This window comes from Amphiura filiformis, chromosome 18 (assembly GCF_039555335.1).
Source record: "Amphiura filiformis chromosome 18, Afil_fr2py, whole genome shotgun sequence".
Classification (NCBI taxonomy): Eukaryota; Metazoa; Echinodermata; class Ophiuroidea; order Amphilepidida; family Amphiuridae; genus Amphiura; species Amphiura filiformis.
In genome coordinates this window covers 24,958,900-24,983,208 of record NC_092645.1, presented here as the reverse complement: position 1 = coordinate 24,983,208, position 24,309 = coordinate 24,958,900, and the positions used below count along the sequence as shown (strand labels likewise).

At 35.9% G+C, this 24,309-nt stretch overlaps 1 protein-coding gene across 1 annotated transcript in view; it reads right to left on the bottom strand.

Moving 5' to 3' along the window:
- Positions 1 to 267: 267 nt before the first annotated feature.
- LOC140140029 (uncharacterized) overlaps positions 268 to 24,309 on the bottom strand; it is a 169,679-nt gene continuing 145,637 nt past the window's right edge. The window contains exons 7-18 of the mRNA XM_072161840.1: positions 20,384 to 20,455; positions 18,561 to 18,632; positions 17,755 to 17,826; positions 17,417 to 17,488; positions 16,145 to 16,222; positions 15,542 to 15,613; positions 14,348 to 14,419; positions 10,115 to 10,186; positions 9,307 to 9,378; positions 8,219 to 8,290; positions 7,469 to 7,552; positions 268 to 4,931 (exon numbers count right to left, since the gene is read on the bottom strand). Of these exons, the coding sequence (XP_072017941.1) occupies positions 3,779 to 4,931; positions 7,469 to 7,552; positions 8,219 to 8,290; positions 9,307 to 9,378; positions 10,115 to 10,186; positions 14,348 to 14,419; positions 15,542 to 15,613; positions 16,145 to 16,222; positions 17,417 to 17,488; positions 17,755 to 17,826; positions 18,561 to 18,632; positions 20,384 to 20,455 (1,963 nt within the window). The 3' untranslated portion in view covers positions 268 to 3,778. The remainder of the gene's footprint in view (positions 4,932 to 7,468; positions 7,553 to 8,218; positions 8,291 to 9,306; positions 9,379 to 10,114; positions 10,187 to 14,347; positions 14,420 to 15,541; positions 15,614 to 16,144; positions 16,223 to 17,416; positions 17,489 to 17,754; positions 17,827 to 18,560; positions 18,633 to 20,383; positions 20,456 to 24,309) is intronic.

Here is a 24,309-nt window from a genome sequence, read left to right as displayed (position 1 = left end):
TCATACATATAAATAAGTTTATTAGAGAACAAGCATCACTTCCAAGTCTTTTTGTGGTACTCTAGGGGTTTATCCCTCAGAATATCACATTTGAAAAAAAAAAAAGGGCCTCATCGTTTCCTCGAGCACTGTTGGAGAAGACCGAAAACTACTGACAATGCTAATTTTACATTGAAAAAAAAAAAAAAAAAAAACACCTCCCTCCTCATCAATTCATGAAAATCCTCTGGACGAGAACCAAAACATTAATTTTATACGGCCTAATAGAGCGCCCATCAATTTGGATTGGGATGGCTATGATACTTGGACCCCCGATGTTGGAGTCACTGTACATATTATGCCTTAAGATTCTCATCGGTATGGGCTGTGATGAATTTCATGGGGAGTGGTTGAGGTTGTCAATTATGCGTCAGAAGTTTGAAAACAAGGGAATAATTAGGGCTTCATGGGGGTCGGAAGCTTTCGGGGGTTGACACCCTCCCTCCCCAAAAAACAAAATCACACCCTCCGCCCCCCCCCAAAAAAAAAAACCCTGCAAAGGCCACACTGTTACTCATGTACATAAATGTTTATACTATATAGATTATCATCTACAACGGAAGATTGGTGTAACGAGTGTTTTGGTATTCGAGTCCAAGAATTTAAAGATTAAAATAATTCCTAAGGTCATACTTAGGGATATGCCTTTGTGAAAAATAATTAAATGATACAAAGATAATCTAAAAAAGTCTAAAGGATAGCTTTCAAATGATAAATTGCATTGTATCGTCTTCGTTATAGATAAATAATAGATAAGACCCTTCCCCGGGTAAGAGGATAACGACTGGTAATGTAGGCTATGCTATTTCAATCAGCCTGAAACAAGTGCCTCGCGGTTGGTATGTATTTCGCAATTCCTGACTTGCCCATGGTAATGGAGGGCGCAATACAAAATGTATGAAAATTTCGGGCTAGGTTACGTGATAGTATCTGGATTGGAACTTCCTTTCAGGACAATATTAGTAACCTGATAAACGGGTAAAGGATAATAAACACAGGGACAGACTCTCTGGGAAGAGGGAAATACCAGCAACTACTTTATGATGTAAACATTACACATTACTAATACACAAGTTACATTTTTTTAAATGTAGGTAATTTAAATTACCTACTATAATATGGATATGTATAACAATAATATATAATGTCATGGTGAGAAAAGATAAAAAGTACATCAACAGCATATGAAATAATGAAATGCGAAGCGATGAAGCAAGGTGATTCGATTGGTCTTAAATCGAGAATAAAAACTGGCCTCAACAAGTATGTGGCGTCTTTACTGTTTGAGGCCATAAACGTGCCAAATATATTTTCATTCCCATCAAGGGCGTAAATCAGAGTTAGGTGCCCGGGGTCGAAAGTGGATCGGTGCCCCTGACCAAGGATGTGCATGGTGCAGGGAAAATCAGTTTGGGTATTGAAAGCCATACATACCTAATACAAACAGGCGCGTATGGCGAAGTTTTAGACATTGGCCAGATTAAGACCGAGTTAAAAGTGGGTCACTTAAAGTTTTGGGAGCGTCAGCGCCGCCGCCGTTCTCAACAGACAACCCGTAAGCCATTTTAGACCAAAAATGGCAATTGTACAAAATGATAGCTCAATTTTACACTTTAATTGGGTATTTTCCCACTGTATTATTGTTTTAAATATATTAATCATAAATGCACTGCTGTACTGCTTTAGCATTTTTTATAATTTTTTTTATTTTGGGGCGTATATCGTGTCAAATGGGGAAATCGTGTCAATGACAAATTTAATGACAGTGTCAAACCCTATAGCCAAATTCGGGAAATAGGTGATCACAAAAATTCGACAAGGTGAGAAAGTGCTTTCGAGTAGTTTCTTATCGGAAGCGACTTTCGGATGTCGGAATGAATTGGCACCCAAAATATGCTCAAAGGTAATTTTCCAGGCTGTCCAAAAGTGTGTTCAGGGGGTACCGAAATGAAGTGTAATTCTATGATGGTGGGTAAGGGACAAAATCAAAACTCAACCGTCCGGTTGGAGCCGGTTTCTATAGTTAACATGTTCTAAACCATGGCACGCGGTTGAACCGCCGGTAACTGCCGGTCAACCGCCGGTTGAGTTTTCATCCCTTCCACCTCTTTCCTAAGCCATACAAACAAAGTATTATCGTGTCATAAAGACATCCACGCCTAGGTGTTCCTAAGCCTGATTGCCACCCCAGGAATTGCGCCAAACTATTCATCTCACAGTATTCGTCACAGGCATCTCCAAGTAGTCTCAATTAAGTTTGAATTTCCCAGCAATTTTTATTATTTAATAAAACAACAATTGTTGAAAATTATTGTTTAAAAATCGAAATCTGAATCATTTGCTTGATCCCATCACATTAGTGCATAGCAATTTTCTTTTGATCATAATTAACATGATTATTGATCATTTTAAATCATATTACCAAAGAGTGATAACATGGAATCTTTAAAACGATTAACTGAACACCATGATTTATGAGAATTCTGTCAGCAAAAATATAAGAGAGTTAATGTGCAAACATGATGAAAGGTTATTATATTCTAGGTTGGAAAAATACGAAGCTTACGGTAAACATGGTACATGTAAGTGCAAATTTACTTTGTATCACATTTGTATCAAGTATTATATATGAAGCACATCCCAGCAAACACAAAACGTTTTACAGAAAACGTTTAAATGTCGAGTCATATAGAAGGTATGTAAAGGATTAAAAAAACCGTTTTAAAAACATTTGGTGAAAACATATTTTGCAATACTATTCTGACCCCGGGATTCGGACAACATTTCTAATATGTTTTTGCAGTATTGTTTTTCTATAAAACGTTTTCATGAACTTTATACAACTCGACATTTAAATAACATTAAAACGTTTTGACCGGAACACGTTTATATCAATAACATTTTGTGCGTTTGCTGTTAATATTTCAGCAGGAATTGGGTTCCCTCTTAAATGTGACCATCCACCACAAATGGCCTGTACAGTAATGTCAACATTTTCACCTTTTTAGGTATGACAGGCAACGTTTCCTCAAAATAACATTGATATAATACATGTCCATGTTGTTTGTTTGTAGGTAGTGCAGAATAGTAAACAGCGTAACAATCTGCGTGTTTCTACTGGGGGGGACGGTTGGCGGGTAATGCGGTTTAGTTTAGAGTGTTACCGGTTAATGTGCCCAGTGGAAACTGATCGGTTCAGAGTGATGCGGTGTGGACACCCGGCAACCGTGATCCACATCATGAGGTAGACGATGTGGAATGGCACCCGTTATTTCTGCCAGTGGAAACACAACGGTTAACGGTTGCTGGGTGTTGAACATCTTTTACGCTGATTTCATGTATCACATCGTGACCTTAAAAGCAGCTTGGGTCAGGAAACTACTTTCAGTACTTCCGGTACACACCGCAACCCTTATTTTAAGCGCCTGTAGAAACGTGGTGGTTGTTGCCTGAATCGGATTATGGGTTACCGGGTAATACCGAGTAAAAATACAGAGTGCTCAGTGTAAACACGCAGAATGTTGGGAAATCCTTTGTTTTCTCTTGTCTTGAGAAGTGCGATGGAACATTGAAGAAAATATTATGGTACATTAGCTTGTTGTTGCTAATATCTTGTAGTTACTTACGCAACTTTATTGTTAACTTAGTTGATAACATTTCGCTGACATGATTATGTAATCAAGACAGACGTTTTAGCCACTTCTCCGTTCCTATACTTTGTATTCTTATGCACGCATAGTCATAAATGTGAAAATCGAGTTGCTTTAGCTTGACTATTTACCGTTTGACTATGCATATTAGTATTTCTAAGTTTAAGTTCCTCCCTCTTTTCGCGTCTCACACGTTTTATTTTAGTAATTTCATTTGAAATCGTGTAAATATACGGATTAAGCGCAGCATTAAGAGGCAACACAAGAGCTACAAGCCATGCATAGGTTACGATAGGGACTGCTTCCACTGCGCCACTCTGTATCAAAATCCCAAGCACTATAACAGGCATCCAGCAGCAAAAGTCTGTGAAAACGATCAGCGCCATTTTGCCCGCCATTTTCATTTCACGACTTCGATCCTTTCTTCGTGCTAATTGTTTAGATGGTAGTTTTACGGCTACTACTATCCCTATAGCAACATAACAAGCAACAACTACCACGAATGCTAGTGAATTGACTCCCAAATATATAGCAATAGCAAATTGCCATGTGCTGGCTGTACCTGTAGTTTTTTGGACATATTTCACTAAGGAACCTATGTTCCCAACGTCCTGTGCTACTTTAATTGTTATTGTGTTCTTGGTGCTTACTAATGGTATTCCAACACATACATTGGCAAGATCATAAACATCCGGGTTAGCTAGTTGCAAAACGATAGCAGTTATACCTATAATTGTCACAGATACCCACACTAAAGTACAGCAAATTTTGGCGAGATAAGCAGTCATTCTCTTCTTACCAAAAGGTAGCACTACACAGAGTAGCCGATCTACGCTGATAAGCACAACGAAGAACACAGAAGCTTCGCTAGAGAATAAGCTTACCAATCCAGCAAACATACATGCTCCACTTGATTTCCAGACTTGAGCTAGTAAGAAGAAGTTTTCCCCAAAGTGGACATCGGCGCCAGCAATGATTAGCATATAAAATCCCATAAGTAAATCCGATATAGCAAGATTTAGAATTAAGATCGCTTGTGTCTGGTTACGGACGTTCTTGTCTTGACATCGTAGTACAATGACGTATATATTTCCCGCCATAGCGCTTATTCCAAAGATCCAAAGTAAGGTACGAAGTGCGTCGTTTGGCATTAATCGTTCACATGTGTGGAAAAGCGGCTTATCTGTTTGAGGACTGCATACATTGGGTTGGAAACAGCAAATGCGATGGTCATCAACATATCTAGAAAGGAAATGGTTAACAATTTATTAGTAAGATTTTGTTGCAAAAAGTAATAAATCTCTTAAAGCGCTTTATAAATGTTGTAGCATGTATGTAAACTTGGGTTGCGAGAATCCAAATAAATTGAGTTCGTCTTAAAACATGTACATTCTGCGAATATGAGTGATTTCAGAAAAATACAGCACTCATTTCTTTGGATTAAAAATATTATCCTATTCTGACACATGAAACATGAAAAAGTCCAAAAGTCAAAATATAATATATGTGACCATCCACCACGAAGTGGTAGTAAAGTCGGCTCTGGACCATTTTCTGTTTATTGCAGAATGTGAAAGAATTCACTTTCAGCTTCAAAATTACACCTCAACCAACTTCATCGGACATCTGGAAGTAAAGTTATGGTTCATCAAAGGTCAAATTCCTAATATATTTTACATAGAAATCCATATACTGTTTTTGATTGTATCTCAAAATGGAAAATGCCGACTTTACGACCAGTTTGTGGTGGATGGGCACATATACGCAATTTGATGGAAAATAGAAAACATGTAATTGTGGGTGTTTTTTCACAATTGCAGTCACAAATTTCAAAGACTTAGAACAAGTCTAAGCACTCAAAATCTTGCTATAAAGGCTAAGAGTTTGCTCATGATTTTAATGTCTGGTGACAATTGACTATAAAATAGATTCAAAATGTTTTCAAAAATTAGATCGCATGACCTGAAATTAGTCTTTGTAGAAGGCTTTGGGCTTGGTTGTTACAGTAAACAAAAAACTTGTTTTGGCCCTCATTTCCTAACAAACTGCCATTAAAATTGGATTTTCATTGCAAATTAGAACTAACTGAAAGATTACATTTGAGCTATGTTTCATTAGGCAACACATGATAATATTTTTCCATCCAAAATTTTAGCGCTATATTATTTTGGAATGGGGAGTAGAATCAATCATGATCCCAGTGAAACAGGTTCTATATATGAATTTGGATGCCCGAGGCTTGCTTCACCAGTTAAAGACATATTGTAACATTTTCATAAAAAATAGATTAATTTTTCTTTTTCATAAAATGTTAGCCTTTACTGTCAGATATGACCTCTTTTAATTTTGAGCCAAACTGAGGCAACCTCAGCAAATGTTCCAATATGGATTTAAATCAGGATAGTAAACTAGAAAAAAAACATTGGAAGATTAACATAATTATAACATGATGCATAAGGTATGATGGAGAGCATGTTTTAGGCGAGTTACAATATGGGCGAGTTAGGTAAAGGCGAGTTAAAAGGCGAGTTACCCCACAGAGTCAGGCTATTTTTAGATATTCCCATGGGTAACACTATGAAGTCCCAGTGGCGAGTTACATTCTAGGGTCTATGGTTACAGTAACACTATGAAGTCCCAGTGGCGAGTTACAGTAACACTATGAAGTCCCGGTGGCGAGTTACAGTAACACTATGAAGTCCCAGTGGCGAGTTACAGTAACACTATGAAGTCCCGGTGGCGAGTTACAGCAACACTATGAAGTCCCGGTGGCGAGTTACAGTAACACTATGAAGTCCTGGTGGCGAGTTACAGTAAGACTATGATGAAGTCCCAACAGTGAGTTAAAAATGTTACAGTGTATTTTTAAGTACTGGTTTTTTAAAATCAGTTTCCAATTAGCTTGAGTCCTCATTTCTCTCGGGCTTGCAATGATCTTGGGAATTAATATAGAGGCAGTGCTACTGTCGCCTGTGCATAGGCTGCCCTCTTCTTCTAGTATAAATAAAATCCAAAAAAGTTATACAAATAAAAGTCATAAAACTTTTTTTAAAACCTTTTAAATTTTTAAACACAACACAAAGGGGCACAATACATAATCAGTCAATTGATTGATTACTCAACTATTTTATGTACCATGAAAAATATAAACAAAATGTGATAAACAAGCAACCACTAAGAAACCTAATCATATCTTACTACTCTTGAAATAAAAAAATGTACATTTTCATCAACATCAGTGGCGGCCACTGTGCATTCTACTGATACTGAAATCCTTTTGTTTTAACCATCAAAAACTAGACATACTACACACACAGAAAAAAAATCAAATTGTATGTGCCAAAGTCAAAACAGATAATGCCTGTATTAATGGTATTTGTAATAACTATTGATATTTAATATTTAAAATCAAGGCTGATATCTAGTTATATGATAAAGTATAATTATGGAACGGACATGAGTCAAAGAATACATTAATGGCATCAATTTTTTTAAATTTTTTGGTTCAAAATCTTGGACTTTCCGGAAATTCACAACTCGCCTTGCGGACTTTCCGGAAATTCACAACTCGCCTTGCGGACTTTCCGGAAATTCACAACTTGCCTTGCGGACTTGCCGGAAATTCACAACTCGCCGCATGGACTTTCCGGAAAACACTGCAGGGGGTAACTCGCCATTTTAACTCGCCTTTTTCTAACTCGCCTATTTTTAACTCGCCAATAACCTGTTCTCGGTATGATGTAACTTTGTATCCAAGTTACAACCTGAGATATACTTACAATGTTTGCAGATTATTGAGCCCATCAAGGCTCTTGAGATGTAGGGTCCCCTGGTAATGATAAACTTCACTCCGTTCTAAAAACCTGATTTAAAGCACAACAAAAAATAACATTTTGAAAACTTGCTGCAAAACATTCTATAATCAGGGACAGAATTAAAAAGACTAGTTTGCGTCTGACGTCACTGTCAATCAAACTCAGAAACAATGAAACGTGTTGATTGAGTTTCTGTGTGCGGACGTAAAACAGCGTGCCTTATGGTTGATTTTGCATCTTCAAACATACATACCACCTCAAAAGTTAGGTCTTACTCCCCGTTCCAGAAAAATACAGCACTCATGTTTTTTATTTAAAAATATTCTGTTTTGCCAAATGAAATATAGCTTAATCAGGATTCTTTAGTTAGTTCTAACTGGCAATATAAATTAAATGTAAATAGTTTTGTAATTTTAGGGAAATGGGGACAAGAACATGCAATTTTGCATGATTTCAGATAAATTCAGTCACCAAATCAAAGACTTTGACCAAGTCTTTTTGTAATGTTGTTTAAAAATGTCACAAATGGCTAATACATTAACTGGCATCCAGTTATGTTCATCAAGAAACGAGACATTTTTCATTGAGCAGCCCTGACGGCTAAACAAAAATTTGACGTCTTCCATGCAAAGTGTACGTAATCCTATTAATGGTTTAAACTTCAAGTTCAAATACAAGTTTAAATACAATAATTTTATTCTCTTTTTTACTTACAAGTAAGTTAGATTGGGCATTCCTCGAAATGCATATGGCTCAATTTCCAGCCACGGGTTGTTTCTTAAATCCCTGCAAATTAATCACACCATAGATGATCATGCATGTGTAAAGATAAGTTTAAATTACAAGGGTAAATTTATTGAAGAAATTCTCAAGTGTTGTAGAAAGATTATATAAAAATACGAGTACAACTATTAGAGCCAATAAAATTACATACACGAGTTCGTTTGTGAAATCTGTTTTCACGTGGTAAAAATTGGTCAAGTTAAAATTAATAGGAAGATGCTAAATTGACCAAACCTATGGTAACGTTGTTGAAGTTAATATGATTGGCTAAGTTTAATATTCCCTGGAAGGATTGGACTTGAGCCGCATTTATGTTCTTCATGGCCCTGTACAAGACTAACATTTACATCCCCTGGAAGTCTGGAGTAATCCTAACCCATGTAAGTTGATTGTCATCCCAAAATGCATCTCATGATTGCTAATATGCTGCTTTATCCATTGTTGAAATACAGTAAGCCAAAAAAGTAAGGTACCAGTTATGTTCACCTCCTGTATATCCTACACTAAGGCAGACATGTCATGATTGGAACCTGCAGCCAATAGCTCCATCTTTTAGCTCGAATTCAAGACCTCATTCGTTGAAATTGTTCAAGAAATAAAGATACGGCGATCCCAAAACCCAAGGAAGATACCAATGTAAAAGTTGCAGTTTCCTACATTGCATGCCCTATTGGTTTGTATACAGAGAACAAGAGAACTAGCGCCGCGCTTCCGTTGATTAGCACGTTAAAACAAGCGTCGTGCTTTCACTGATTAGAACACGAAAGTGCAACTTTTGATTTCGTTTCTTCATTATGTTTTAGATCACGGTTTCTTTAATTCTCAACCAATTTCAACAAATAAGGTCTTAAATCTGAGCTAAAGAGTACATGTACGACGTATTGACTGCTTGTTTTAATTTTGACATAGTTGTCTTTATTAGGGATATACAGGGGTGAACACAACTGGTACCTTAATTCTTTGGCTTACTGTATATAATATACGAATTTTACGTGAATAGCTACCCGGTATATACTTACAGCAAATTTAGATTAGATAATCCAACAAATGTATTTGTTTTTATCTTTGCGATCTGATTAGACTTCAATCTTCTGTGGAGTAAAGAATGTGAATAGGTTCAGTACACTGGTTTTGATGATAAGCACCCCTGATGGTAAATAGATCACTTGAATAAAGACACGATTCATCTGATGTGATAAAGTTGTGGCCAAACCGTATAATTTTATCCATGACTTTCAGTTTTACTGACTATGGTTTTACACTTTATACCAAATAGGTCTTATGTGTTTCTGATATTATTACATCACTCATTACATGATCAAGTGTGAGCATTTTGTTTATGATTGACAAGAAGATATATGATTGGGAAGGTATGGGAATGGTTTGGAAGGTATCGGCCGCAAGAATAATAGCGCTCAAAAACAATATCGATCAAGGTTACCCCGCAGGGCTACAAAGAAATAATAGCGATCAAGCTCTCAATTAGTTGCATTCCATAGTGAGGAATTGCAACTAATGACGTTCCAATGTATAATAGCCCCGCAGGGCAAGAAAGCAAGAGTAACCTTAATGTAACGTTGACCAATATAGGGCGTCAATATATTCATCCTAAACTGCTCTATATAGTCAATTTAGAGCCATATGTAAACTGACTATGATACGACAGTTTAGTTAGACGACCAGGTAGCATAATACCATCCAGTAAATATAATTATCGTTTACCCTAAGTGTATATTATACCTCCACATTTTGCAATGTTACCAAGTGACAATTCTGTAAGGGACACAATAGCCCCATATGCGAATCGTAATTGTTCACAATACTTACAACAAAAACAGGTTTGTTAGACCGGTAAATGCTCCTTCTTCTATTGTTTCAATCTCATTTTTTGATAATTCTCTGCAATTAAACAATATTATTCAATAAGCATTAGACTAAACTATGACATGTTCATATCGTGTTTCATATCAATCAATACCTACAATTTGTCCCGTTAAAATAACACCACATTTGAAACAATCACCTCTTTTACAGCTGAGTACACGTCTTGTGAATGTAGTGGGGTCTCAAACAGAGTGTGCCAAATTGACCATTATTCTGTGCTCAAGCAACACTAGTCACCAACCTCAATAGCGAATGAAAAAAACCCCATCCGCAGCCACAACAGCTAGGCACCTCCTCCTCATGCTGCTCACCAACCTGGTCGGTCACACGTTGCTGTTGAATGGTCTCCCAAGTGTTCAATCGGGTTGAGATTTGGACTGATGGCAGACCATTCCATTTTCTCTACTCCAATATTTTGTAGGTAGTCGTTGACTATACCTTGTTTCTGTGGGGGCACGTTATGTCATCGTAGAGGATTGCATTAGGTCCCAGATTGTAAAGATATGGGATTACAGCTTGCTGCACAGAATGGTCAATTTGGCACATTCAGTTTGAGACCCCACTACATTTTCAAGACGTGTACTCAGGTGTGAAAAAGCGATTATTTCAAAGTTGGTGTCAATGTAAAGGGGAATACAGTAGCTATATATTGATATGCAACACGATATATGAACATATCACAAATAATCTGAGATATAGATGCTTGAAAAAACTTTCCAAACTTTTGTTGAGGAGTTTAAATAGACATTTAGGGCGAATTTCTCGACGGGTGGCTTAGCAATTGGCTTGTCTAGCCTCAAGGCTTAAGAGGTCGTAAGACCAGGCTTAACTGAAAACGTATTTCCCGAAGCACGGCTACCATAGCCTCGAGGCTTCGTTAGCCCGTGGGCCAGGCTTATAGGATTAGCCCCAGGCTTCAGTAAAATTTGCATTTCTCGAAATCAGTCTTCTGTAGCCGTAGTCTACGCAAGCCTGTTAGACCAGGCTTACAGCGGCTTTTCTTGGCCCTGCCTCAGAGCAGGTCTTAGGTCGTAAGCCTTGGTCTATTTCAATTTACAAATTATCTAAATTTTAACGCAAAGTTTATCTTTCATATTTTTGACTGTCTTTCAATTAACATGAGTAAGCAGTCGCGTAACTAGGGTGGGGGGGCGGGAGCTCTTGCCCCCCATGAAAAAAAAGGTAAATTAGGCCTACTTCTGGGAGTTATTAATCAACCTCATATTTAGTCATTTTAACCTTAAAAACTCAATTTTTAAGGTTAAATAAATTGCATTTATCCCACTTTTGTACCATTGGCCTATATGTCACCAGCTGTAATAGCTTAAATATGGCATTTGTACCATAATTTTGTTTCAATCCCACCCCCCCTGTCAAAAAGAAATCTACGCCAATGTTCCGGGGACACATTCCAAGCAGATCCCATAACTCCTCAGACCCACTCCACCCCTTACAACCCCAAACAGCATGAACGATGCCTGCCCCTCATTTATTATGTTTGCCCCCGCTTTTCCCCACCCCACCCCCAAATGAAAATGTCTAGTTACGCCACTGTGGGTAAGTAATTGTTCGATTTAGTTGAACATTTCAGCATTTTATTTTAGTGTTCATTTGAGTTAGTTGAATTTTTTTAAGTATAGCTGTTGCTATCATAAGACCTACTCATTTTGAATGATGATTTTTTTAACAACGAATATAATTAAAAAAAAATTCTTTAGCGATTTACTATATTTATATAATATATAATTACACCCATACAACAGGTCATAGACATTTCGATTTGATGTTTCTTAAGTTCATCATCCTCTTATAATAGTATAGTATACAAATATTAACTGTCTATGAGTGTGATGGTCGAAATATAATCACGAGGTGAAAGATGGAACGGCGAGTGGAATGGAACAATACATCTTTCACCGAGTGATTATATTTCGACCATTACACGAATTTAAGACAGTTAATATTTGTTTTATATCACTCATACATAAATTCTATTACTAAAATACTATTTAAGGTAGGAAATACATTTATTCATCAACATAACACCATGTTTTGCGCTGATATACTTCACATTTTGGGGTCCACCCCATAACTAAATCGGCGAGTCCAAGAGTCATGTCAGCGCACGGCTTGGCGCAGGCGCACTACGGCAAAGCACATGATGGTAAAGACTATCACACGGAGTGGGTGATGGTAAAAATGGCAAATGGTAATCAACCAATGAACTGTCTAGAATTTATGTATGAGTGATATAATAAAGCCTATCACACGGAGAGGGTGATGGTAAAAATAATAAATGGTAATCAACCAATGAACTGTCTAGAATAATGTATGAGTGATATAATAATCGTTATCGAACTTAAAGGAAGGTGACCTGATATATTTGGAAAATCAAATTCTTTAAAACTTACGTATAACATAAAATGTCACCCCTTTCAAGCACTCATACAAAAAGAACATGTAAACGTTTTTTGTAAATATGACTAATTCCTAATGAAATTATACAACGTGATATTGGTAGTCTACAGTGCTTTTATTATTGATAATCATCATGATCATGTTATATATTGATTTCAAGTGAAAGGCCCTATTTTTCTCATAAACATATTGAAATTTGAAGTTCCAACTCAGTGTATTTCCAAAGATATCATCAAAAAACTGCCTAATTAGTCTTAAATGTGGTATACCATATTTGGGACTAATTCAGTTTTTTGATGATTTCTTCGGAAATATACCGATTTGGAACGCCAAATGTCAATATGTTTATGAGAAAAATATGAGGTTTCATCTGATACCAAAATCAGCATTTTGATGAGGTAAAGTGGGGGATGAGATTTTCAATCAGGTTACCCACCTTTAAGTTGTCCGTGCTATGCCATGCGAAGTACTATTCGGATGTGTTCAATGTCAACTAGCGAGATCTCATGCTACATATACGATAACTTAACACAATCTGAATAACATTTCTCATAGTATAGAACTGCATCAACTGAAACTTTGATTTGTGAGTATTGTAATGCCGGAAGCAACCTGAACTAAATAGTTGTTGAATAATTCACACATATTTTGTATTTTAGCAACCGACCGCTCCGTTCTTGATACCATGATAACATTTTACGAAACTGCCTCATTCTCAACCCGTTCCACGGAGGCAAATATCAATCAATGACAATATACGCCTCTACGCAGTACTGGCACACCTAATACAGATCATTGATTAATATTTGAATCCGTGAAATGGTATCGAAATGAGATAATTTCTTAAATTCTTATATTCAAGAACGGTGTGGTCAATTGTCAAAATTCAAAAAGCATGTTATAGGCGATTTATTCTTCAACCAAATCAGTTATTTAGTTATGTTTACCCATTAAAATGCTCAAATATTTCCGACGATAAAGTTCTTTGAGAGACACCTGTAGCACTGTAAACTTAACCTCAATAATTGCTTCCGTAAGCTTGATCTCAAGATTCATAGCAGATTTAGTGTTGGTAGACTGGTAGATGTGCCTTAGTAGTCATTTATATGATATATTTCCTTAACTCTATCTACACGGGTGTCGATTGCAGACGACAAGGATGATTATCATTATCATTCATTTTCTTTAAAAATTCAATTTTACATTTTCATGACATATTTGGAATCAGCATGAAAAATGCAACAAAATGGTTACAAATAAGCCTAGTATTGGTTCAGTGGTTCTTAAGATAGCTCTTGATATTTCAACACAATATCTCAAAACTGGTACTTTTAATATTGAAGCCTGTGGCTAGCATGCAGAGCATTAACATCAAATTTCCTTACATCATCATTACATTGAAAGAATATCTTGCTTAATATGTTTGTATATTATACAATGTATAAGAGTGGTGATTGACCAATGGGCGAATCCATTTGAAATCCATACACCCTTATGGAACATATGACCTTAACCTAACACACAGGGAGTATGGATTTCAAATGGCTGTACCCGAATGTGTGACTCCATGTGAAATCTTCACTCCCTGTGTGGGAGATTAAGGTCATCTTTTCCAGAGGGGTTTATGGATTCAACTGGAAAAGCGCATTGCAATGAAATGTGGTACTCTATTGTATTTCAGAAGTACTTTAAAAGTCAGTCGATATTGTTAGGTGCAATATTTTTCAACACCGTTTTTTACATAAAAAATATACTTACATGGAAACAAGAAATGGTAAACCCATAAAAGATCCATTTCCTAGATGTGTTATGCTGTTTCTGCTCATCTTTCTATAAACAAAACAACATGAAATGTTTGTGAACATAAAAAAACGCAAATTATATTAGAAGAAATATATAATAAGTATAAAAACCGATACACACTTCAACCAAATCAAGTCATTTGATATAAACTTGTGTGTTTTACCAGGTTTTGTATATAACATATGTGACCGTCCACGGCGAATGAGCCGTAAATTCCTCCCCGGTCAATTTTGTTTTATTTCGTGTTTAAAAATAAACATCATAAACTTAAAAATGGTATATCATTTGACTTCAAACGATATCCAGAAGCGAGGTTATGGTTTGTTAAACTTTGCTCCTTCAACAAAATTATAGCTTTTTACGTTTTTGCATGTGTCTCTTTTCCACATTGCTGGCAATAAATATCAAACAGTCATAATTGGCGGTCATTTCAAATCATCCCCAAGTCAACGAGGTTTAAGAAAGTTCTCTCATTGTTAATTGTTGGTTATGCATACCTGTACAAAATACAATGCCTGGTAACCCACCACTTGAACAGTATTTAGCAAAAGCAAACAAAGACCAGAGCTATTAAAAGTTCTATAGCCATCTAATGCTTATTATCCACTTCAACAATAGGATTATTGATTAGTTTTTGACTATCAAAATAAGACAGATGTCGGGCCAGCTTAAAGGCCGCTACAAATATCTGGAAAACACATTAAGTTGGGAGCTGTACAAAGTTGGTGGTATAGAGGTGAACATTGACTTGATTATATTTTAAGCCTACTTAATTGGGGTATCCTTGAAAGTTTGCCTGGTCAACTGGATCCCCCTTTAAGATACCGATGAATACGACCTTCGTACACATTTTACACCGTAACTCAGAATACACTTTAGGGAATTTACGGCTCATTTGTGCTGCCGGGTCACATATGTGTATTTCAAGGTGGGTTGACCGATTGAAAGCCACATCAAAAGTTTTGGCATCTGTCCAGAGATATGTTTTCTTTTTGCTTATCTATTAACTTAGAAACAGATTGATTGCATGTCAGATAGTAATCAAGGGAAAGGTTCTTATGGTACTTATTGGCAATTTGGCATCATGGATATCCCAAAGGGCATGTGATTATTTATATGCATATAACAATTATTCAATGTTACACTTACAGTATGACAATCATGTAACATCCTTTGAACGTGCCTGCAGGAACAGATGTCAGCATGTTACCGTCTAGTCGCCTATATATAAACACAAACACAATTGTCTTATTTAATACACGGCTTTCGGTTTTAACCACTAGCAGGCTATGTTAGAACATCTATGGCACTAACAAAGGTACCAAAATCTGATGAGGATGAGGAAATCAATGAATAGGTCTTTAAGGTGGTACTGCACCCCCTGATAAATGTTGTGACTAATTTTGCATTTTTCTCAAAAAGTAACTACACACTGGTAACAAAAGGTATGTATATTATAGGAATCCAATTACTTCACTGACATTTCAGTGATTCAAGACAAGTGGTTCATTATGTTAAGAAATGAGGTACATTCTATCGGTACCTCTTTTCTTGTCATAAATAACGTACCGCTTGTCTTGAGTCACTGAAATTCCAGTGAAGTAACTGGATTCCTTGCCCCTATAATATACATAACTTTTGTTACCAGTGTGTTACTTTTTTTGAGAAAAATGCAAAAATAGTCACAAATTTATCAAGGGGTGTAGTACCACCTTAAGCCATAAAATAAACCTGACACATCGAATAACTTACAGAGTTAATGGTCGCCATGATCTGAAGTGTCTGCAAAACCCAGGGGAGAGACTGGTGATATAGTTGTTATGTACGTATCTGCAGGTAAAAACAAATATTAGTTATTCAAATGAACTTTGATTCAAAAATCATTTTTAATTATCATCACTTAACGGTATTATTCACCAGTTTGTATTTTTTAATATGCAAAAATATATTGTGAAAGCCGCAATATACGATTTCTGTCAAATTTTTATTTTGTTACTATTTGCAGCAAAAATGTTTGTAACTGCCAGAATGTAAAATGAAAGAAAGAACAGATTAATTTTTTTATAAAAGGATGGCCTTTTCTTTAAAGGCAACGAATTTATAATTTCCAAAGAGGTATAACACAGTGTGGATATGTGTAAACATTATAAATATAAAAATTGCCAACAAATAACCCCACCGAAATGTACGTAATATCGTATATTGTTGCTTACACTTATGTCAAAACATAATAAGATGAATGCAAGATAAAACTGACTACAATTTGTATGCAAAAATATTACACATCGCGCTTTATGTTCCCTGTGCAATAAAACACGCTCATAATCACTAAATGCCTCTGAGTAATTGTTGGACAACCCCAACGTTGACAAAAGTACCAATTTACATTGGGGGTCTTAACTATTAGCTCGTTGGTGGGGGAGGGAGCGTAGAAAAATATTAGTCAAGTTTGGTGGGATGGCCGCCACTGGAAGAAGTTTGCTGCAGCTTCAACCGCTAATCGCCCACTCGATTTGTGTCAAGTGAGGCGATATTATTTCATTTTCATTGAAAGCAAAGCTGTTTTTATCATTATTGCTGTCCAAGCTATGTGCTGGGCCAAGTCTCGCGAAAGACACTTTTTATGTTATGAAGGAACGGTTAATACCTATCTGGAATTCGTCTCTAATGCTGAATTTATACTACATCGCTGAGCGATAGCAATCGGATCTTAGTCAATGAGGTGATGGAGCATAAATTCAGCTTAATTCAAGGAACAAAAAACCTGCACGTAGAGGCCGGTCGAGTGCAGATCCGTCGGAACACGCTCCCTAACCCTAACCCTAACTAACCTCATCGTGACATCATCCAAGCAGCAAATATCATTTCCCATTAAAAAAGCGTTATTCAATGGATCTGCAGTCGACCATTCTGCGTAATCTTTGGCGCTTAATACGCACAGCTAATTAAAAATTCCATGGTATATAGATATTATCCTTTAAAGATAAGGAACAACAATTAACATTACGGATAATATTCACTTACAATTTACCGAGCTTGGGTAGTAATCTGTAGCGATCTTGATGTAACTCTGTAAGATTATTAACTCGAAGGTCTCTGAAAAATAAAAATAATATTGTATATTATGATTATTGTAATATTAATATAGTTCGTTATGTGAAGACCTGATATTTGGCTCTCACATACCAGCAACATGCTGTGGCACTTTGAGATTGTCACATAATTATGATAACACAACCAACTGGATTGTTTAATTTTATAATTAATTTTCAAAAGAATAGCGGAAACAACATTGACGCATAAAATGAATGATATAGATAGAATGATATGATATAATCGAGAATCAAATGAGTTGTACTTACAAAGTATGCAGTGCTTTAAGTCCTTTAAATGCTTTCGGCTGGACCTCGCTGATTGCATTGCTGCTCAAATTACTAGAAATGTTAAAAAAAGAATGAACAATCGATATTGTTTGAACCAAATATGTTCAGGGCCGGATTTACCTTTTTGGAGGCCCTGGGCCAGGCCAAAATTCGGAGGCCCCAAACTCACCGCGAGGAAGCCAAGTTCTGGTTTACAAATAGGGAGTCTACTATAAGAGTGATTTTACTAGGACATTTTGCGCGCGAAAAATTCAATTTCAGACAATTTTAGCCTCCAAGAAAGTGTAATGCAAAGTTTAAATCTTTTAAAACTTCAACATTAATGTTGCATGCTATCAAAAATCACACGTAAAGCTGTAAGCACTTGATCATTGTCATTCATGGCTCAAGTGTTCTTCGGAAAGTTAAAATATAATATATTTGCACAACCTAAAGAATTAAAGATTGAAAGCTTCCAATTGCAGAAATCAAAGTTTTCTCGGACAAACTGATATTCATCTTCAGTGAAAGCATGAATAACATAACCGGGTTATGAAATAGATAATGTGGACTAAATTTAATGAGATACACAAACTTTAGGAAGCGGCGAGCGAGTATGAAAAAAGTGCTTTTGATCAAACTTGGAATGAACTGCATTAATGTGCGCATTATGTAATCGTTATTTTCTTCGCAACCAGTCAACCGAATCAAATACAATTTTATTCACTCGGTAATAGCCCATTATGCCCCCTGCGCCATTACGATGAAAGGTAAACCTATATATAAGTGCCCATATCAGTACTTACAGGATAGTAAGATGTGGTAGACCTCCAAACGTGTCATTCTGTATGGTTGTGATGGTGTTCTCCAGAAGTTGTCTAAGATAAATTTAAATAGAATGTTGCATTAATATGCAAGACTACAGATAATACAACATAATGTATTTGGTTCATAACACAGGCTACGAGAAAATGATAGTTACCACTAGGAAATTAGATAACATATACTTATATAAGATAAAATTAATACATGGATGGATTGTCTTGCAATATGGACCGTTTAACGTTTAATGAAGTCGCATTTTTCGCAAATAGTTTTATACTCAAATAATCTTTTTGCCAATTTTGATAAATTTGTAAAAACCAGGAGGTTGAATGAAACATTTTGGGGAATATAAAAGTATCACTTTTTTTATCAATTCTTGATCACCATCCCATGTGATATTAATTGTAAATCCTCTCCACGAATGCAGGCGACAGTTCCAATTTTTTTTTTAATTCTCAAAATTTCATAATTGTACAATTTCATTACCAAATTTGGAATCAGTATGAAAAATGCATTAAAATGAGTTCAAACAAGCCTTGTATTAGTTGAGTGGTTCTTAACATATCTACAGTAAGCCCAAGAATTAAAGGAGTATTTCGTGATCCTAGCATTCTCTTTTTATGACATTTTTCAGTACATATCCACGAAAAAAGCATATTCCCAAAATTTCAGTTGATTCCGATATTGCGTATGCGAGTTATGCATGATTATGTGTATTACACTGCTCCATAGACAATACGTTGTAATTTCGTTCTGGTGCAAATTCAAATTTCACGATATCTTTGCTAAACGAATTAATCTGCAAGAAATATTTTGTACATAAACATTATGTTGCCAGAGGTTTCCAGTGATATAAAAATCTCAACTTTTTTTGAGAAAAGTGGGGGGATGAGGCTGTGGATCACGAAGTGCCCCTTTAAGGTAACAGTTATGTTCACCCCTGCATATCCTATAATTAAAGACAGAGATAAAAACAATTTATCGCGTCTGACGTCATCTGTCAATCAAATTCGAGCACGGTTTGTTTACAAGTGTCGTGATGATGACTTGCTGAACGCGGATTTATAACCGGGCGCCTTATTGTTAATTTTGCACCTTTCGACATGCAAACCATCTCAAAAGTTAGGTCTTTATATTAGGAAACTTTCTTTGGTGAAGGCACCATGTCCACAATGCCTAGAAAAGCTGCTTTTTGCCTTGTAAAAGTACGTAATTTTTCGCCATTTACTGCTATTCCTTTTCTCCGATCAGCACCAGATAGATCGGTCTTCCTTTTACGCGCTGATTAACCTGTGTAAACCAATCAAGGATCGTAATTGACAGTGACATCAGACGCGATAAATTCTTTTTATCTCTGTCTTTAATTATAAACAAAGACAAATATGTCAAAATTAAAACCAGCAGCCACTACCTGTACTTTTTAGCTATGATTTAAGACTTTTTTTGGGCGTGAATTAAAGCAACGGAACCACGGCGTTAGTTATCTTGTTCGAGAACACCTTGTGTACAAATCATTAGGGCTTGCAATGGAGCCAATTGCAACTTTTACATTTGCACCTTCCTTGGGTTTTTGGATGTCATGTCTTTATTTCTTGAAAGATTTCAACGAATAAGGTCTTAAATTTGAGCTCAAAGATGCAGCTATTGGCTGCTTGTTCATTATGACATAACCGTCTTTGTTTAGGATATACAGGGGATTAACATAACTGGTACCTTAATTTTTTTGGCTTACTGTATATATCAATTCTTTTCGTTCAATCCTATAGCAAACAAAGCATCAACACAATTGTTTGATATCACTTACAGTGTGCTCAAGTTTTCCAATCGACTAAATGCACGTTCATTTAAGGAGATTTCACCACCACCACTTAACATTCTGTAAATTAAAACAAGGAATAAATAAATAAATATAATATATGTGTGTTTGTTGGTTTGTTTTTTGTTCGATTGTGTATTTATTCTTCTGTTATTTTATTTACCCACTCTTTCATTTCTCTCTTGCTTGCAAAAGGTCAATTTTTAGCAAGTACAACTCTACATCCACAGGATACTCAGTAAAGTTGCCAAAAGTGTCAATATCTGACTAAAAATACAATACTGGCGCGCCGGTCATCTGACACGGATCTAAAACTGACAAATAATATAATTACACTTAAAGAACTGTACTACTTATTAATACTATTGCTTTTAAGACCAGATGTAAACGATTCCAATTTGTTATAATCGATTAATGATGAGGGTAATGAATTCTAGTCCAGTATGGTGCGCGGAAAGAAGCTGATATACGTTTGTTTTGGGATACATGACACGGAATTTAAGAGGATGATACTGGCGGTTATGTGATGCCCTTGGTGTTTGTATATAATCCGGTATGGGGACGGCAAAGTTTTGAGTTTGAATTTTGACCATGTCGATTAAACGTGATGTTTCCCTTCGTTGTTGGAGTGATGTCCAGTTTAACTTATCTAACAAGGTGGTAACTGTGCCAACCAAATAATTCATAAGGTGAAATGAATGCTGCTCTGCACCTAGCAAACACAAAACGTTTTCGACATCATTCGCAAACGGTTATAAAAGGTTGTCAGAAAATGTTTAAATGTCGGGTTATTTTAAGGGCACATTAATGGTATAAGACGTTTTCATAACATTATATAACATTTGTTGGTAATCTACTGTACAGCAAACACAAATGTTTTACAGAAAACATTTAAATGTCGGGTTATATAAAGGGTATAAAAACGTTTTAATAACATTCCAAAAACATTTGTGAAAACTTGGTACAAATCATTCTAAACAGAATGTTATTTTGGGGTTGAAAAATATTTTGCAAAAATGTTTGCCCAAAATATTTACAATAACGTTTTTAAAATGTTTTCACGACCTTTATATAACCCGACATTTAAATGTTATTAAAACGTTTTGTAAAAAAATTTTAAGAACATTTCTGTGTTTGCTGGGTGCAAATATTTTAACATACATTTAATAATAAGTGTTGACAAAATATTTGGCCAAAAATGTTTGCAAAAATAGTTTACAATGACATTTCGAAAACATTAAAAAATATAGTTGTAGTGTGTTTTCATACAAAACGTTTTAAAACGATTTCATGACCTTTATATAACCCAACATTTTAATGTTATTAAAACGTTTTTACCTAAACCAAAACCCAAAATATAACTTATTTAAAACGTTGTAAAAACGTGTTTGTATTTACTGGGCTGCAGTTGGCACACTCTTGATGCTGCATTTTCAAGTTCAAACCTGTTTGAACTGGGATTTAGAAAGAGCTATTTATAGCACATTGGACAGACTTACCCACAGACAGAATGCTCTAAACTAGTATATATATATAATAAGAACATATTGATTATAATTTATGCGAAAACAAAAACAAAATAAGATTGTTAAGGACGTGTTTAATGTGCTTTCTCGAATTCACAAATTAAGCTTTTTGTGATATTTAGGGACATTTTGTCATAGTTTCGATAAATACACGCAAAGAAAATTTTAAATGCCTGTTTTGGTGATTGTATTTCACTATCTCAGGAACTGCTCCAGGAACGGTTTCCTCATTAAAAAAAAATAAAAATGAAAAGCTTTTCCTGGACCAGAGTCTCGAGTCTTTTGAATGGGCATCTTTTCCTGTTGTCTTAAACAAAAAGAGACAACAAATCTATTCTTATATTTAGACTCCGTGGCTCTTTGCCTTTCCAGAAATGTCTACTTTTATTTGTTTGATGGCATGCAAAACTGAGTCATTTTAAAGACAAATTGAACAATGATGGCGCTATTTATCTAAAATCTTGTTTGCATATATACAAGGGGTAGACACTTGTAAAATAGTATTCGAAAATCAGCAAAAGGCTGACAAATGACAAGGAAATTTTCAAAAAACTTTATGTCTTGAAATGTAAGGTATAAATCATATTATTTTGCTAATTTGGCTTAAAATATATGTAAATAGCGCCCTCAATTTGTTTATAGAATTAAAATTACCACAAAAAAGCCGAAAAATATGAATAATTTGATATAGAAACGAAAATCTACGATCTATGTTAAAAATAAGTAGTGTGATAGCTGCTGGTATTATTCAGGTCTAGAATTGAACATTATAATAATGGTTTGTCAGAAAAATTAATAAATGATCACATCAAACAACCGTGATTAAAAGTTATGGCACAAGGACACAGCTACCTTAATAAACCTCAACTACAATATGTCACTGTCGATTGGATCAGATTATGGCTGGGTGCTAATAAAATAGAATATTGAAATTGAACTGTAATTTTCTATTAAGGTAGGTGTCTATTTTGTTTATTGTTCTGATTTATACATAGCCATGGTTAATTGATGCCCGAGTTCTTAATTGAGATGTTACAAATTTATTGAAGCTTTGCGACAGGCGGAATAATAGGGTCAACTGAAAGGTCAGTTTGCCTAACTAGTTTATTAGTGAAATAACCATAAACGTGAGCGCAATATGTGACGTTTAGCTCTTTACCACACGTTCATGATTGTTGTAACACTATATGGAATAAAATTGATGAAAGGATCTCTTTTGGAAAGGTTATTAATGAATTAAGGATACGGAGTGACATTTGTTTTTATGAATTAAGGATACGGAGTGACATTTGTTTTTATTTATAACTTTTGACCGAAACTAAAGCACAAAAGTGCTCAAAAGCTACAAAATAAAAGGAATGCCGAATTTTGACGGAACAGGGATATGGGAAGAGGTATATTTCAGCACCTAGAGAAAAACCTGCGAGCAGGAGCATGGATCGGCAATAAAAATCACATATGGCACCGCCGGGAATCAAATCCGGGTCACAGTGGGGACAAGAGAGCGAGAATACCGCTACATTAACCCATCCATTATCATTTCCCTTTTTTTCTTGCAGATTATTGAAGAACATAAATTTCCTCAGAAGTCCTCTGTTACTAGTCGCTTAATGACTCAAGGCCGAAAACACCTTTTTCAAACTTATTCCCTATTTCTCAACGTTCTTGATGTACACCCTGATTCACTTGTCCTGCGAATATCACTGTTCACTGAAGACATTCATATCCTTTGTATAAACTCTCGCACAGTTGTCTATCTCCAAAATGATGATATTTTCACCTTTCACACAATTTCTTCAGGAACAGGCCTGTGTCGCATATAGTCCCCCCTATTTCCACATACACTGACAGATGTGTTGTTTCATAAACCAGAATCAGCAATTCGACAGAAAAATATATTCATTTCATTACTCGTCGATGGTCGATAGACGTCCCAATAAAGCGGACCGGTCAGTTCTACAGCATAGATATCCATGGCTAACCATGGCTAACTATGGAAACATGTTAAAGGACATCAAGAAAATTTGCTAAGTTATTTATTTTGAGCTCTTTCGAGTATGGACGAGTAATGGATATATTCTGTAGATTTAGGTTTTGTCTGTGACTGCTAATGTGAGGCCGTCGTAGGTCATACGGGGCTCAAACTCGGTGGGTGGGTGTAGTTCTGTCCTGGCAAGAGGAAGTTTATGTTCGTTAAGTCATCCGACCCAGGGGCCCCCTCCTAGGGGTCATTTGAGGTCAAATGACTAAAAACTGTCATATGGGCATGAAACTACAATCTCAGAAAATATTGTTCGAACACTTTAAAGGCCTTATTGGAAATAGTCCCCCTTCTACCCCCGTACAATGTTGGCATACCCAATATGCTCATCTTCACATATCTTCTCC